Raw genomic sequence first — 17,044 nt, forward strand, 5'->3', positions numbered from 1 at the left:
GAGGACGCGGATGGGTGACGTGGTGATGAGGTGAGCTGATGGCGGCTATAGCTCATGTGTTTTCTTGTTGTTCGTCGTTTCTCTTGTGCTTTTGCTCTCTGGGTTTCCGTGTTCACCATGTACAGCCTTTTTCCCTCGTTCAACTACTACGCATTCTCTGTTTGTTGTTCTTTGCTTTAGTGGATTCCTGCTTTCGCTCATGCCCCCCTCCCCCTCCCTCCCCTCCCTCTCCCTCTCCCTCCCCTCCCTCTCCTCCCTCCCCCCATCTCTGTTGTCGTTGATTCGGTTTGTATGAGTCGGCATCCTCCGATGCTACCGCAAAGCACAAAAGGGGGCAAAGTAGGCACGCGACGGTGGGGGCTCCGTTGCCCGGCGTCTCACTCTCTCTCCTTTGTTCTCTGTGGCCTATTTCTTACGCTTATGTACCCTCTCTGGTTTGTAGACGCTACAGGTGCTTCGTTGCATTCGCCTCCACGTAGTCTTTGCTTCTCCACTTCGATGTTTCCTGTGCGCATGAGTGCGGTTCTAGTGCGTGCGCGCGTGTGTGTATGTGTGTGTTAGAGGTGACTCAGCGAATGTACACCAGCTGCCCTCCCTTCCTCTCTCTCCTCTGCTCGCCCGTGTGTCGTTTGCTGGCTTTGCCTCTCGCTTGTTGTTCATTCGCCTTTTTTCTTGTTTGTGCGCTGTTCGCCCACTCATCATTGGAAGCGGTCCAGAAAACGAGAAAACAAACGGACAGAGAAGGAGCAGCACGGCGCCGGGGCAGCGGCGGCGGCAGCGACAGTGGGCAGGAAGCACAAGCCCGCTATTCTCGTTGCCATGGGCCGCGACTGTTGCCATCTCCCTTTTGCGTCAGCGCCCCATGCACCGGTGGGCGGAGGGCTACTTTTTTTTATCGACTCTCGCAGCTCTCTTGCCTCCCAAACTTTCTTCTCTTTCTCCTCGCTCTCTTTGGTTGGACTTCTCTGTGCATCTGCATATCGCCGTGGGCGCTAGTGCGAAGGGTACCACTACCTGCGTACTCGTCGAACCCCCTCTGTCTTCGCTCTCTCTCTCCTTTGCCTCTGAGCGGTTCATATTCTCTGGCGTATGTACGAGTGCAAATCTCCAGTTACACACACACATATATATATATATATATATTCTTGACTATGCCTGTTGCCCTCTGATGATGCCGGCCACCACACGCTGATGTCATGATCCAGCGCCCACTCGTTGCGAGGACGCCGAGCAGCCTGCACCCTGCCCTCTGGTGCGGCTGCAGGCTCTCTGGCGTTGGTGGACAGGGCTTGGCTGGCGCTGTGCCGAAGAGCCGTGTCGTCATGCTCACGCCTGGGCCAGACCACTACGAGTCGTGCCCGCGTATACAACAAGTACACGCATCCGCCTGCTGTTTCTCCTACTACTACTGCGCTGCGGTCATGTCGAGCGCAGTTCTGGGTCTCGGTTGCTGTGTATGCAGTAGACTGGCAGTGGGCTGAACGACGCCGAAGAGCGTCGGTTGACCCGGTTCCCTGTCATTGCCGCCGTGCGACAGCGGTAGGTGGGCTGCGGTTGCGTGTGTGTGTATAGGTGCCGACTTGTTCGTGGGTGGGTAGTATGGACTGAAGAGAGAACCTCTCGCGTGTATGGGGGGAGGGTCTACTGCACTGCCGCCGTCCGCAGTGTACGCGCACGTGCATCTGCGTCCAGTACACCTCGGAAAACACGATAGAATGTGCGGAACAAAGAGATATGGGTGCGGACCGCAGTGCACGTCTGTAGGAATTTCTACCGGCGGAAATACGAGTGCTTCACAACCTTATGTTTGGCGCCATTCTTTTCGAGGTGCACGTCCGCTGTTGTCGAGAGCTACCGAGCTAACGGCATGGTGAGCGGAGGAACGGTTTGGCCCCTATCCGAGCAGACCAAGACGGGGAGAGAGGTGAGGAAGTCTTGTCAGTCACCCAGGCACGAGTGACACCAGATGTGTGTACGTATCTGCCGTTGGTGTCTTCCAATCTCTGTGCTCTCTCTGTCTACTCGTTCCCACGAGTAGCGCGCGAGGAGCGCAAGATGATCCTTTTCACACCCACCCTTGAGATCACGCGCGCACACGGGGCAGTGCAGGGCAGTCGATAGGTTTCATAACCCTCGCGTATCCACCGCAGCTGACGAAGAGGGCGTTTTGGAGAGGGGAAGGAGGCGGAAGGTTGGGCGACGATCCATGACTGCTTTCGCCTGTTCCACGTGCTCCAACTCTCTCGTCCTTTCCTTGCCTTTTTTCGTCCCTTCTTGTGATGTCTACACCGTCTTTCTCATCCTCTCCCCGTGTGTGTGTCGGTGCGCATGTGCGCTTGTGTGTCTACGACTCTTTCCATGTCGACGCGAGCGTTTCTCTTTCTGTTTGCCGGCGTTCTCGATTCTTCCTTTTGTTCCTATTAGCTTTCTGGGCACAGGTCTTCAGCTAATACGGACTGCTCCATGCGCCCCGTGCTCCGCTGTCGCTGCACCAGCTCATGCTCTCTGTTTTTGAAATCGTTTTATCTCCCCTCTCGGAGGGGGGGGGGGAGATGGTCGCGTGTTTGCTGCTGCTGCGCTGCTTCGACTCCGTCCCCCCCCCCTTGTACCCCCTCCCTATCATCGGATAACCGCCACGCCGCGAGTTTTGCGTTTGCGCCCCTGGCCGCCGCCCCCCTCCTCCCTCTCTACCTCTGAGGAAGCAGCAGCCGTGCCTTCGCCCTTTACCTGACGAATCACGAGGTGCCTGGGCACGTGCAGCCAGGCTTGCACGTGCCCCACAATCTAACCTGCGTCTCCTCCTCTTGCTCCGTGTAGAGCGGTACCCAACGAACGGTAGCCCGCATATTGCGTACACCAGCAGAGGGCGTGCCGGCTCGCCAACACGGAGGCGTGCACGTTTGCATCTGCGCACACAACACACGACACACACGGGCGTCGTGAACTGCCTCGCTCTACGGGTCGCACGGCAGCGCGGCACCTTTTCAAGAAGAGCGAAGCAGCAGTGACAGGAGGGACTCTACGTGGCACTCAGACACGTATACACATGTGCGCGCGCGCATACACACACACGCGCGCCGACGCGCAGAGCGTTTTGACTCTGTAGAGTCGATCTCACCTCGCAGTCTCTCTTCCGTATCATCACCTGGTTTATTTTGTGTCTTCCTCTTTCTTGATAGTGGTCTGCACTTCCCTGCGCGAATCTCTAGACAGCTCTCACACGTGCAGGCGCACAGAGCCCTGCTTTGCTGCTTTAGTCTTCGTCTAGCTTCCCTCTTTTCCTACACCTCATCATCTACGTAAAAGATATATTTGCCCCCTTCTCTCTCTTTTACCTGTTTACGTGTGGCGTTCGTGGGGATGCCGAAGCCTAGCTTCGTAGCCTCGTGCTGCTCTCCTTGTTGCCTCTGCTGACTGTTTCGTGCACTCTCTGGCTTTGCTGGTATGCGTAGGGCCCCCCTCACAAGTGTGTTGCTGGTCCTTCCTCAGCGTGCTACTTTTTTCTCTCCTCTTCTACGCCTCTTTTCGAATGCTGTCGGCTTGCGTGTGCTCCCTCCCCTCTCTCCTCTCCCCCCGTCTGTGCAGTTAGTGCTCAAGCGAGCTGCGGCCACGATCATTGCAGCAGTAAGCGGCACGGCGAATGCCGCTTGCTTGAATACAGCAACAGCGATCATCAAACTCTACACACACACACACACAAAAGCTAGACACACCATATTCTCTCTCTCTCTCCTCTCGTGCCTTGTGGCCTCGAGACAAGACAACGACTCTCCTTTTTTTCTCTCACTTCTTAACCATCAACACACGCATACACACACGAGTCTGCCATGCCGCATCTGCTTGAGCACAGCTTTCTCTTTACTACAGAGGAGCGACAACTCATTTACCATGCCAACAGTGACGTCAACACCCGCCCCGTGGGCTTCGTCACTCGCATCTTCTACCCCATCTGGATTTGTATCAGCAAGCATCTGCTCAGCGATCTTGTAGCGCCGAACGCCATCACATTGGCAGGGCTTCTTAGCAGTATGCAGGCATACCAGCTCATTAACACGTACTACCATTTTGGCAATCAGCAGCACGACCCGCATGCGGTACTGGTTGATGTGAAGTCGTCGTTGCAGGCGTTTGGGCTCCGTGGCGCCGGCCAGGTACCCCTCGCAGCTGAGAAGACTGTCGTGGGAGAGATGGCCTCTGCCTACAAAGCCGGGCCAGGCGCTGCGGCCAAGACGGCCAAGGCCATGGGTGCCGCCGCTGCCGCCGCTGCCGCCGCTGCCACAAGTGCTGCGAGCGGTCAAATCTTAAGGCCTCCAGAGACCGACTACGTGGACTTTTTCCATACTGACCGCACGGTGCAGACGGCCACGGTCCTGGCGATTCTGCTCCTGGTCATCTCTATCACGTGCGGCTCCTTGGACGGCGTGCACGCGCGGCGCTGTCGCAGCGCCACCAGCCTGGGCGACATCTTCTCCCGCATCTGCTCCTCCATGGCGCGCGTCTTTATGGCGCTAACGCTGCTGGAGGTGTTTCAAATCGAGGACGTGTGCACGAAGTGGTACTTCCTGCTCGCCCTGCAACTGATTGAGCTGAACACGGTGCTTGGCCGCATTAGTGCGTCGAACTTGAAGAAGGACCGCGTGAAGAATTTGGCGTACATTGCGACATACTGCTTCCGTGAATCGGAGTTGTCGTTCCTCATGGTGTTGCTTCTCATCGCCCGCTGGTTCTACCCTACCGCGTGCCGCGACATCCTCGGCGTCATCTTGGCCAAGGCGCAGGTGGGCTACAACACCCTCGTCGTCGCCACCTTCGTGAGCATTGCGCTGCTCAAGATGAAGAAGCTGTACAAGGGGATTATTTTGCTCTGCCTCGCCGCGCGTGTGCTGCCGCTCTTCTACCTCTTGCCGCTAAGCCAGTACAGCTTGCTGAGCGTCATTGGCGATGCCATGATGGTAGGGCTGCTGTCCATCGAGGTGTACGTCAGCCACCTCGCCCAGCGCCGCATCCACGCCGCAGTTTTCTTCCTTTGCCTCGGCTCGCTGTTGAACGACGTGCTCTCTGTGGCCGGGTCTATCATGTACTTGATTGCCATGCTGGTGGACTTGTCGTACTCGCTGAACGTGCCGCTTTTCACGCCTGTGCGTAACGTGTTCATCGACGGCGTCTTCGACCTCTGCCACGCCGGACACAAGAAACTGATGGCCAACGCTCTCAAGTTTGGCAACCGTCTCATCGTTGGCGTCTGCAGCGACGAGGAGTGCGCCTCATACAAACGTCCGCCGATCATGACCACCGAAGAGCGCATCAATGAGGTGCGCCTGTGCAAGTACGTCTCAGAAGTGATTCCGAACTCACCAGTGACGGGAATCACAGCGGAAATGATCCGGTACTACAATATACACGTAGTTGTGTGTGGTGAGGAGTACAACACGCCGACAGACACGTACTACGCGGTACCGCGCCGCATGGGCATCCTGTGCACAGTGCCGAGAACTCCCGGTATCTCCACCAGCGTTCTCATCTCGCGCATCCGTGCCGCCAGTGACAGCTCAATAGAGGCGAAGGACAGGAAGAGCGACAAGCCAACGGTGAAGGACGGGGCATGAGGGGAGATGCCGGCGTCTTCTTGTGTGCAAGCTGCTGGGCCCTGTGTCTTTGGCGGACGCCCTTCTGCAGTCTATGCCGGTGTCGAATTCTCCGGTGATAGTGTGTACGCACACTACGCCGAGGCACTTTCACAAATGCACGTGCGCGCACCCCCTCTTCTCCCGCTACTGCTTTGCTCTGCTCTTGGCCATTCAAAATGGTGTCTGAAAGCAACCATGATAAACGCGAGAAATATATATGCGGGCACAGCAGCGCATCGCCGTCGCTGAAGAGCAAGGGGCTCGGCGGCGATGACCTCTGCGCAAACACCAATATATATATATATATCTATGTGTGTGTGTGTGTATGTCGGCTTCTGTAATGTGTAGACCTGCGTACCCCTTTTGTTTTGTTCTTTTTCCAGTGGTCGTGGCTCTCCCAAGGAAGGCCAGACGAAGAAACAGGACGAAAAAACAACAAAGACGTCGGGGCGCGCCGCACCACGCCTCTCGCCTGGATCACCTTTACCCATCCTTCGTGTTACATGATTGCCTTCTGTATGCGTCTGCCACCGTCAAGAGCTAAATACAGCGCTGTTTTGCGTAGCAAAGGTGTGCTGGTGGCGCTGTCACGGTCGTCTTCGTCATTTTCGCTGCCCATGTGTATGCACACACACACACACACATACGTGTATACTTCTATATATATATATATGTATAGGTATACACATTTTGTGTTCGCGTTCAAGCCGTCGTGCACTTTCTCTGCCCGCATATATTGTTTTTTTTCTCCCTTCGTCTCTTATGTCCTTTCACGTGTGATTCCCCAGCTCTGTGCTCTCCGCGCTCCCCCCTCCTCTGCCACTCTCTCTGTGCGAGTGTCTTTTTTGACGGTGCACCTCTTGAAAATACGCACCCACTCGGGGAGCAGATATGTGTGCGTCTCTGCGTGCGCGGGCGTGTGTAGCCTTTTTTGTTCCATGGCTATTGTATTTCCGCCTTATCGCATAGTTGATGGCGTTTCTTTATCTATGCTCATACATATCTTATTTATCAGTTTTGCTTTTTCTCTGCGTGGGTGCTTTATCGGTCGCACGGTGGTCTTGGATATATATATATATGATATATATATATATATATACGTGTGTGTGTGTGTGTGTGTGTGTGTGTGTGTTTTTCGATCATTGTTGTCGTATGACGCGGATGCACATTTTCCGTTGATGCGCGCACACACACGCACGCACGCAAGGCGAGGGTGAGAGAACAAGAGGAGGTGTACCGCAACCGCGTGCACAGAAACCGGGACGATGCGGGCGAGTAGTGGCTGCCTTGAAGCGGTGCCCCTTGTGAAGTCATAGTCGTCATCACAACACACATCTGCAGGGCCATACGCGCGCAGAGGAGAGTGTCCGCCTCATCGGAGTCGTCTGAGCTGCGCATCTGAAGCACCATACATACGTATATGTATCAAGCACATATATATGCGATAGCAGCGGAAGGACACACGCACACATGCGCGCCAAGAAAACTAAGGAAATGTAACGTGCAGGTTTGAGCGGTAACGACGGGGGCGCCTTAAAAATAAGGCGCGCGTCTTGAGCAACTGTGTTTAGGTCATTGTGCATTCGTTGTGAGGGCCGCAGCGCTTACAACCGTCACTCTTGGCTTTTGTTGGGGTCCGCCGCAGCGAGCCCTTCTTGACGGGGGGACACCCCTCAGTGCGTGACATGCACTGCCCGCTCTGTGTGCACGACAGCCAACCAGCCTCCCCCTATTCCCTGCCAATGCCGAACCACCTCTGGTGGTGACAGGGTTGAACACCTGCGACGTCAGGGAGTTAAAGCGCTTCATCGCTGTTGATGTCGGCGGTGATGTCCAGGATGGCGCCGTGCCGGAGCGACCTGCGACGGTGAGCACGCTTGTGCCGTCTATGTGATGGCGACGTGTCGGCGTCGATCGAACGCGTATCCCACCCCCGGCCCTCGCACTGCCTTACTGGCGTAGGGGGGGGGGCCTGAGTGCCACCCCGAGGGGGATGCACACCAGGTGTGGTGAACCGGCATGATGGGGGAGAGCCGCTGTGAGGCGACCTGCGGAGCAGAGTCTGGGTAGAGTTCGAGCTCGAGGCTGAGGCTGTGCTCAGGTGGCTGAGTTGACGCGGCGCTGTAAGGCGCGTGTCCCCAGGACTGCTTGACACGACGCGATGGCGCCTGCGACGGTCCCGGGGTGGGGTGTTGGGGGTCGAGTGGCGTTGGACCTCGTGCTGTACGGCAGCGACATGGGCACGATTTATGAACACAGACAAACGAGACGAAGCGACTGGAAGGCGTGCTGTGCCTTCCTGTGTCCTTTTGGTGCGTGTTGGGCGCCCGCTGCTCTGCCGTGGGGCTGTGCTGAGGCGCCTGCGCTTCTAGCGCTCTCATTCCTTTTCTGTCCATCTCTGTCGTGCGCGCCGATCTCATGTTGGAGGGCTTCCAGCCGAAAGTTGCAGGAGCAAGGGCACAAGAAAGATGCGGAGGCTCAGCTTGCGCGCGCGTCTATGCCTGGGTGAACGAGTGGACTGCAATGGCCATTGACGCACCTCCCCTTCTGCCAAGAAGGGGCAGCAGATGCATGCGCATAGGTGCACCGACTTGGCTACAAATTGACAAACCCTTCTTCTCTCTGTGTTTTATCCTTTGTTGCACGGTCAGCACACACCTGCCACGTGAACGCCCCGCCCTGCACGCACCTGGGTGCATACACAACTCTTGAGCGCACACGCTGAGGGGGAGGACAACACCCCCACACGCGAGGAAACCAAACCCACCAACCAAAAGCTGAAGGAAGCGCCACGAAGCATATCTAACGCGATAAACCAACAACAGCAGAAAACATACATCACACACATACACACAGACACACACCAGACAGAAGCACCACCCAAAAGAACGAACCAAAAAGGGGAGGTGGCCCACCAAAGGAGAGGAATCAAAGAAACATAACCTTTTATCTCGCATTTAACCATCTGTATACATACATATATATATATATATAAGTATATATATATATACATAAATATATATACACATATTTACTTCTCCGCCTTCTCGCACTTTTTTCCCGTTTTGTTCTCCTCTTTCCGTTGACATACGCCTCTTTCTTTTCTCTCTTTCTCTCTCTCACGCTCTCTCACACGCTCTCTCGTAGCCTCCTCTTGTCCACCATCTCGCTTTCTGTGCCAGACTCTCTGCTTGCCTGGAGTTGTGGCTTCTCGTGGCACAGCTTGCCGTTTCTCCTGTGCGTGTGCTTTTTTCCTTTGCTGGCGTGGCGTACACGTTTGTCTGCCCGCTTGTGCGTGTTTCTGCGTGTACCCGACCAGCACGTCCTTTTATTGTCACTAGCAAAAAGAAAACGAGGCAGGCGAAATCGGCGTAGAGGGCAAGAATACGCGGTGTCAGGGGACTGAACCGGGCGTGCGCACATCCGTTGAGCACACAACCAGACATCACACCCCCCTCACGCACGCATATACCGGCACACCCATTTTTTGCTTCCTTTCCCCCTTCCTTTCTACCTCTGAGCTCTTCTATTTGTCCTGTCGGTTTTGATTATTTTCTTGCCGTCGTCTTTCCCAGAACTTACCTCCTCTCTCTACCTGTTTTGAGGGCCATCACGCACACGCGCGCCAGTTCGCTACAAACTTCTGCTGCTGCTGCTACTTGTGGAGAGAGGAAAAGAAGCTTCGACTTGCATCTTTCCGTGCTGAGCGTGCTACTGCTGGCTGCTTTTGGTCTAGTGCTCTGTCTTCGAAGGAAGAAAGAGAAATAACGAACCAAGTGTACGCACGCACATACACTAAAGAGGGAGACGGGTTACAGCTCCGCTGCACGCGCTGCGTTGCTCTTAACCCTCTCCTCTTTCCTTTTTTTTCTGTTTTCACGCTTTCGTCATCTCCTCCAGGGCCACTCTTCCCTCCCTCCCTTCCTTCCTTCTCTCTTCACCTTACACCCTTTCCTCCCTGCCCCGGGCGCGCGCTCTATTTCTCTCTCTCTCTCTATGAGCGTCACAAATAGACTACTTTCGTTTCTTCTGTTGTCTTGTTTCTTTTGTTTTTTTGGTTTCTGTTTACTCGTGAGTCTGTGCAACTTTTTTGATGTTCTTTCTGTTCTTTGACCCTATCATCATCATCATCACAGTCCATTTCGTTGCTGGCTTATCCCTCCCCCCTCCTCTTGGTTGAGCAACCACCAAAAAAAAACAAAAAGAAGACAGAACATACGGCGGAAAGAACAACGAAACAACAACAAAAAAGGAAGCGGCGACAGCAAGAGCCCCCCCCCTCTCCCCCCGTCCCACACACCCACAGAGACAGACACACACACACACACACACACACACACACGACTACACCTTGTCCGTCTTCTTCCCATCACGTTCCGCTTGCCACGAAGTGTATGCGTATTTGTGTGCCTGTGCCTTCGTTGTCTCTCTCTCTCTCTCTGCTCTCTCTAGCTTTTTTTTTAGATAGTTCTTTATGTTTCTTTTTCTCCCTCTTTCTCCTCATCATCTCCGTCTCTCTATGCATCTTCCTTCTTCCACGCCGACTGCATCGCGCTCTTCTTGTTTTGCTTCTTTTCTTCGCTTGTACGCCCCCCTCCCCCGTTTCCCTCTTGTACGTTCGAGAGAAATATAACACGAGAAGACGGCGAGAGATCGAGGGAGGGAGACAGTGACAGAAAGTGGCCAGAATACGAACACGGACGCATATATATATATATATATATATATATAACTCGCCATATACATAAATATATACACACACACCACACACACACACACACACACACACACACACACAGTACCTCTCTCACTTTGGTTGAGTATTTTTTCTGTCTTTTCCTTTTTACGATAAGGATCGAAAAAAAAAACGACGATAGCAACAACAACAACACAAAGAACCGCAAGAGAAAGAGGTAGCGACAACCGCGGCATTGTGAAGGATACAAAGCCGACTTGCAACCGCCTGAGGGAGCGGCGAAGCGATTATTTTGTTTCTTCGTTTTTTTTTTTTGGCATTCATATCCTCTCCTACCTGAAGAAAGGTGAACAAATACGAGCACCTCTCCCGTGCTTCATTCGTTTCTTTCCCCCTCCCCTTTTCGTTTCTGTGTTGTTTTTGCTGTACTGTGTGCTGCGTGTTTCGTTGTGCATTTTTCTGTATTTTTCCCCCTTTTTGCTTCATCTGTGCTTCCCGGCTCACGCGCACAACTTTATGCGCCCCCCCTCCCCCCTCCTCCTTCTCTCCGCCTTCATTGCTCTTCTCTCGTCGTTTCGGTTGTTCCATTTTCTCTGTCTTCACGGGCTCACCGTCTCTCTTTCTCCTTTGATTTTCTTATCGCTGGGCGAGCAATGCTTAACACGGACAGGTCTATGACGTTGAATTCACACTACTCGTCCAGTGACTCTGCGGCGGGCATGCCAGCGCCAGGGCTCGCAGTGAGCGCTGCTGGACAGACAGGCCACAAGGACATGGTTTCCTCTCCCTCTATCTCAGTTGACCAAGCGCCGACCACCCCTGGAAGTGACGCGATCAACTTCTTCGCGAAAGCACCGTCCTCCTACAAGTCGCACTTTGGGGACTCTGCCGCGGGCGTCGTGGCCAGCAGCACCATGCCCGTGTACTCCGCCCCGGATACACCCCTCCAGAAGGGAATCAACAGCGGTTACTCCGCTAGGGCTCCGTCGAGGATCTCGTTGTCAGGAAGTGTAGGGGCCTCGGCGTCATCGTGCGGTTTGACTGGATCGCCGGCGTTTGCGTCTGGGAACGGTGTCATCGGCGCTGGTGCTGGCTTACACAGCAACTCGTCGTCCTTCGGCAACAGCCCACAGACGGTGAGCATCACGCCGCTTGTGAAGCTCGGTTTGCCGTCTTCGGTATGCATTGTGGCGCAGCCGACTTCGCCATCCGCTGCTGATGGGGTGGCCTGTGGCGGCGAGGCTGCCGTTGCAAGCGACATTGTGAATGCCCCGGAACCCATGGGGTCCACATGCATCCCTAACTTGGTGGACGGCGTTGGTGCGCCGTTGCAGGCGATCTACTCGTCTTCGTCGTCGTCGTCGACGTCCTCGGCTCCCAGCCCACTCGCGCAAACGACTTCGTCGCCGCAGTGCGGCGGGAACACCAGCTGCGTCTCCCCCAGCGGCACCTGCTCTCTTCTCTTTGAAGCGGAGGTGAACATCTCTAGTCCGAATGCAGAAACGGCGTCAGCCGCGCAGGCGCTTGACGAGGACGCGCTCGGTGAGACTCACCAGTGCACCTTCATCTCTCCCCCCGAGAACAATGCCAAAGTCGACGACGGTAGGACGCGCTCGCCCAAGACGCCAAGCCGCGGCGGCCCTTCCAAGTCATGTGGCTCGGCGCCGTCGGCCAAGTCGAACCCGCGTGCAGACCACGCGGCATCACCGCCGAAGAACTCCCCGAGCCATTCGAAGCAGCGACAGCAGCGCGCCGGCGCCGCGTCACGGCGTCAGAATGTGAGCGCCAGCAACTGCTCCCTCTCCACTGGCCAGATGGCTCCTGAAAGTCTGCAGAAAGGCTGCAGCAGTCCCGCTAGTCAGGGCGAGTTTGTTAGCGTCTACGACTCAGACTTCGAGACATTGCTATCTATTCCAGCGTCGCAGGTGCTGCACCGTCCCAACCCGGCTCTGGGCGTGTCGCGGCTCGTGCTGTGCCGCAAGTTCAATCTCGAGAACCCCCAAAGCTGCTCGAAGGGCGAGATGTGCAAGTTCGTGCACGCCGATATCCGTAAAGCGTCCCGGTGCAGCATCCACGTCAACTATGCATGGCGCAGCCTCGCCCTGTGCACGTATCCGCGACTGCCGGCCGGTGATGAGGTCACCGTCCTAGCGCCGAACGAGCGGTCGCCGTCGGAGGTGATTCCCAGCGAACGCATTCTTGTCACGCGCGGCAGCACCAACTGGCGGGAGCACACCGCGCCGCTCTCGCACTGCGCGCACTACTACTTCAACCGCATGTGCAACCGCGGCAAGCGCTGCAATTTCATCCACGCCGTGCACGTGGACCCGAACGTGCAAGGCGACTTCAAGCATGCGCCTGCGCCGAGGGCGGTGGCGCCGATTGCGTCCAAGCCATCCAACTCGGCGGCCTCGCGCGCTGCAAGCGGAGCGCAGGCTGCATCAAACGAGGGGCACCACCAGTCCAGTGCTCACCACGGCGGCGCCGCAGCACGGACGGCGCCTTTGGCGAAGCAGCCGCAACTGCTGCCACCGGTGCAGCAGAACAGCGCCAACAACGTCGCCAACGCGGGCGGCGGAATCGCCTACGCCTTCGCGCCGAGTATATTTGCCCTGCCGCCGCACGGGTGTATGGCGTACCCCCTGCTGAACCCCACATCATCGTCGACCGCGATGGGGGTACCGCAGTCGCCGGGTGGCGTAGCAGGGGGTGCACCGTACGTGATGCTCATGAACAGTGCCGGCCAGCAGGTGGGTTGCAGCTACGTTCCAGCCACCTTGATGCCCTCAACCCCGCAGCAGATGGGCGGTTCCAACGGCGTCTTCTTGATCGTGCCGACGGCGAACGGGTCTGGTGGGTCATTGGGTGGCAGCGGCGCTCCTCTCGGCAGCCCCGGAGTCCCTGTCTCCCCTCTGGGTCAGTCTTTCAGCAGTCTGGGCAACGGCCCCGTTAACTGGTGATTGTATGGATACTTGGGCCGCAGCTGCGGCTGTAGCGGCGAAAAGCGAATACAAGAGAGGTGATGTTCTGCTGTGTGTCTTGGGAGCATGGTTCTCTTTGTTTCTCTCAGTGATTTTATTTTTCCTTTCTATGTCGACCTCCTCTGTTGTTGTGGCCGTCGTCCCTGTTCTCCTCTCACTGTCATCAAAAGCCTGTGTATATGTGTGTATACGTGTATATATATATATATATATATGTATATATATATATATACATATATAAATATAAGCATATATGTATATACATGATAGGGATATTCCACTGACGCTTTTGTGTGCACATGCACGGGTGGTGCTCATTTTTTTTTTCCGCCGTGTTCACGGCGTCACGCCTTGTGGTTCGTTGTTCTTCGCTATACCTCTCTGATGGGAAGTGTGTCGGTGACGTTTTTGTTCGTCCTCTGTTGCTTTTCGTTTTGTTTGTTTTTGCCCGCCCCTTCCCCCCCCCCTTTCCTCGGCTTATCGGTAGTCGTCGTTGTCTCGTGTGTGGTTGCTGCTCTTTTCATTTTCGCCTTTAATTTTTCGCTGTCTCTCTCTCTCTCTCTCTATTTCTGTGCGTGTGTGTGTCTGTGTGTGTCGTATTTTTGCGTTGCGTTTTTTTCTTTGCTTTCGTGTTTGTTATCATTTAGAGGTGCCTGTTGAAACGACGCGGAGATGCGTATGGAGGTGGAGACGTGCATATTCGTCGGTGCCGGTATGTGTGTGTGTGTGCTCCCTCTCTGCCGCTGCCTCTGCATCTTGGTGTGCTTTCTGTTCGGCTTCACTTTAGCTTACGTATGTGTCCTTCTCCTTTTTTCCATCTTGTGTCTCTGGCTAGGTGTGCATGCTTGCACTCATTGATGGTTGCGGTGCAGGCTGGGATGATCAGTGAAGCGAAAGGAAAGACGACAAACAATGCTGGCCTCCTCGTCTCCCTTCTGCATCAATGTGTTGGTCTCAGCGCGCCTCTCCGTCTTTGTCTTCTCTAGTACTGCTGCTGCTGGTTCTCTCACCGTCGCCTCGGTACAGCGGGTCATCAGTCGGCAGCTGAGGAGGCGCCCGCACGCACACGCACCCACCGATACACACACACACACACACACACACACACACACACAGACACACGCGGGAAAGCAGCCCCCCTCCCTCCCCCCAAAAAAGACAAACAAAAAACGAAGGGCAGAAAGAGCACAGCTGAACAACAACCCTAAAAAAACGCTAACAGATAAAAACAAGTAAAACCAAACCAAACACACACACCACACACACGCACACACACACACACACAAAGTAGCTCATCTCCTAAAATCTAAGTTTTTGGGTGTTTCTCAACTGTATGTGTGAAGGAAAGGAAGGGGGGGGTGTTTTTTGTTCTAATTGTTTTGTTCGCGTGTGTACATGTGCCCGTGCGTTTAGACTTTTCACGGTTGTTGATTTTGTCCTGCAAGTCGTCTTTTTTCCCCCTTTATCTTTCATGTACATGTGATGAAGGAGGTGGGGAGGAGACCGCGGTACGTGGTATCTTAAGGTGCACTGCCCGCTCTGTGTGCACGACAGCCAACCAGCCTCCCCCTATTCCCTGCCAATGCCGAACCACCTCTGGTGGTGACAGGGTTGAACACCTGCGACGTCAGGGAGTTAAAGCGCTTCATCGCTGTTGATGTCGGCGGTGATGTCCAGGATGGCGCCGTGCCGGAGCGACCTGCGACGGTGAGCACGCTTGTGCCGTCTATGTGATGGCGACGTGTCGGCGTCGATCGAACGCGTATCCCACCCCCGGCCCTCGCACTGCCTTACTGGCGTAGGGGGGGGGGCCTGAGTGCCACCCCGAGGGGGATGCACACCAGGTGTGGTGAACCGGCATGATGGGGGAGAGCCGCTGTGAGGCGACCTGCGGAGCAGAGTCTGGGTAGAGTTCGAGCTCGAGGCTGAGGCTGTGCTCAGGTGGCTGAGTTGACGCGGCGCTGTAAGGCGCGTGTCTACAGCTGCTTCGAACAACGCAATGAACCTGTGACAGCCCGAGGGGCCGGGGGGGGGGGTAGAGTGGAGTTTGACGCATATGGCAGCGAAACAGAACCTGAATCTCAATGTATATGCTACGCGCCAAGCTTTTTCTTCGTTTAGTGATTCTCATCCTTCGTGTTATCAGCCTCCCTCTTGCTTTTTTTTGTCTTGTCGTCTTTCATTTTTTCGTTCACTGTTGGCTTCGTTTTCAATGCGTCGCTGTTTTCACTGTGCCATCCCCCCACCCTCATTAAAGGCACCGTCGTCTGTAACGGGAAGAAGGACGGAAGAAGAAGTAGCCAATTCGACACACACACACACACACACATTAGGGATGGAGTAAAGAAAAAATGTGGATGATGGTAGTGCCCGCTTGCGTGCGCGTGCTCCTGCATTCGGCGGTGTTGTGTATCACTGCTCTGTGTGTAGCTTTTCTTGTTCTCTGTTCGATCTTGTACGTTGTTGAGCTGCTTTTCCTCGATTGCTTGCCCTTGCCACACTTTTTTTTTTGTTTGCCTTCCCTTCTCTGTGCAGCGCAACCAAGCGCGTATGGATCTATGGGTTTGTGGGAGTGTGTGTTTAGAGGCAGAATGACTGAGGTGCGCCCCCCTCGCCCTCCTCGCTCCCTGCCATACCCAAACAGGCAACGTGCTTCAGCACCGATCAAATCGCGCAGATTTGCCTGTGTGTATTCGCGCACTTCCCCAGCTACCTTCCCGTCGCACATCTCTGTCCCCCCCCCGTATCCCTCCTGTTCCACCCACTCTCTCTATCTCTCTAAATCGCTTTATGGTCTATTTTTTTATTTATTTTTGGCGACCCTCTCTGACCTCTTCTCTCAAACGGCACAGGCTAACATGGAAAGACACCCCCCAAAAAAACGAACGACAACACGAGAAGAAGTGGTGCCACACACGATATCAACGAGACAGCGACTTGCTGACATGAACACACCCACATGCATGCAATATACATGTACTCGAGCGTACTAGAGACAGACGCTTCTGCGTGTGTGTGTGTGCGTGTGTATGCGTGCGTTGGGCGACTCACCCCTTCAACGAATCACTGCCACCTCCTCCCCCCCTCCCCCAAGAACGCCTCCGCGGCTTGTGATGCTATCTGTTTATTGCCTTTCCTCCTCGGCCCTGTCAGCGCTCTCGTGTCATGCCTCCCACTGCGCACCCGCAGCCTTGCCGCGCACCACTCCCTCTTTCCGCTTCTTCAACTTTTACTTTTGCAGCGTCGCCCACGACGTGCCCAGGTGTATGCTCCCTCTCCCACACACACGCATGCACACATCTCCGACCCCCACCCCTCAGTGCGTGGTATCGAAGGGTCCGGTAACCTCACCATGTGAGGCGAAGCCAAGCAGCAGCAGCAGCAGCAGCCCTCTACCCCCCCTGCCGGTGCCGAACCACTTCTGGCGGTGACAAGGTCAAGCACCAACGACGTAAGGGTCGTCAGAGCGCTGCACTGCCTTACTGGCGTAGGGGGGGGGCCTGAGTGCCACCCCGAGGGGGATGCACACCAGGTGTGGTGAACCGGCATGATGGGGGAGAGCCGCTGTGAGGCGACCTGCGGAGCAGAGTCTGGGTAGAGTTCGAGCTCGAGGCTGGGGCTGTGCTCAGGTGGCTGAGTTGACGCGGCGCTGTAAGGCGCGTGTCCCCAGGACTGCTTGACACGACGCGATGGCGCCTGCGACGGTCCCGGGGTGGGGTGTTGGGGGTCGAGTGGCGTTG

General features: G+C 55.4%; 2 protein-coding genes across 2 annotated transcripts; both read left to right on the plus strand.

Annotated features, from left to right (window-relative positions):
* Nucleotides 1-3,827: 3,827 nt before the first annotated feature.
* On the plus strand, nt 3,828-5,606 carry LMJF_18_1330 (putative cholinephosphate cytidylyltransferase A; the record flags this gene model as incomplete). Its single annotated transcript, XM_001682490.1, has 1 exon — nt 3,828-5,606. One exon carries the CDS (start codon nt 3,828-3,830, stop codon nt 5,604-5,606), a length of 1,779 nt encoding a protein of 592 aa, XP_001682542.1.
* A 5,370-nt stretch (nt 5,607-10,976) lies between these two features.
* Nucleotides 10,977-13,283, plus strand: LMJF_18_1340 (conserved hypothetical protein; the record flags this gene model as incomplete). Its single annotated transcript, XM_001682491.1, has 1 exon — nt 10,977-13,283. One exon carries the CDS (start codon nt 10,977-10,979, stop codon nt 13,281-13,283), a length of 2,307 nt encoding a protein of 768 aa, XP_001682543.1.
* Nucleotides 13,284-17,044: the final 3,761 nt, after the last annotated feature.

The sequence above is a fragment of the Leishmania major genome, chromosome 18, assembly GCF_000002725.2.
Source record: "Leishmania major strain Friedlin complete genome, chromosome 18".
Lineage (NCBI taxonomy): Eukaryota > Euglenozoa > Kinetoplastea > Trypanosomatida > Trypanosomatidae > Leishmania > Leishmania major.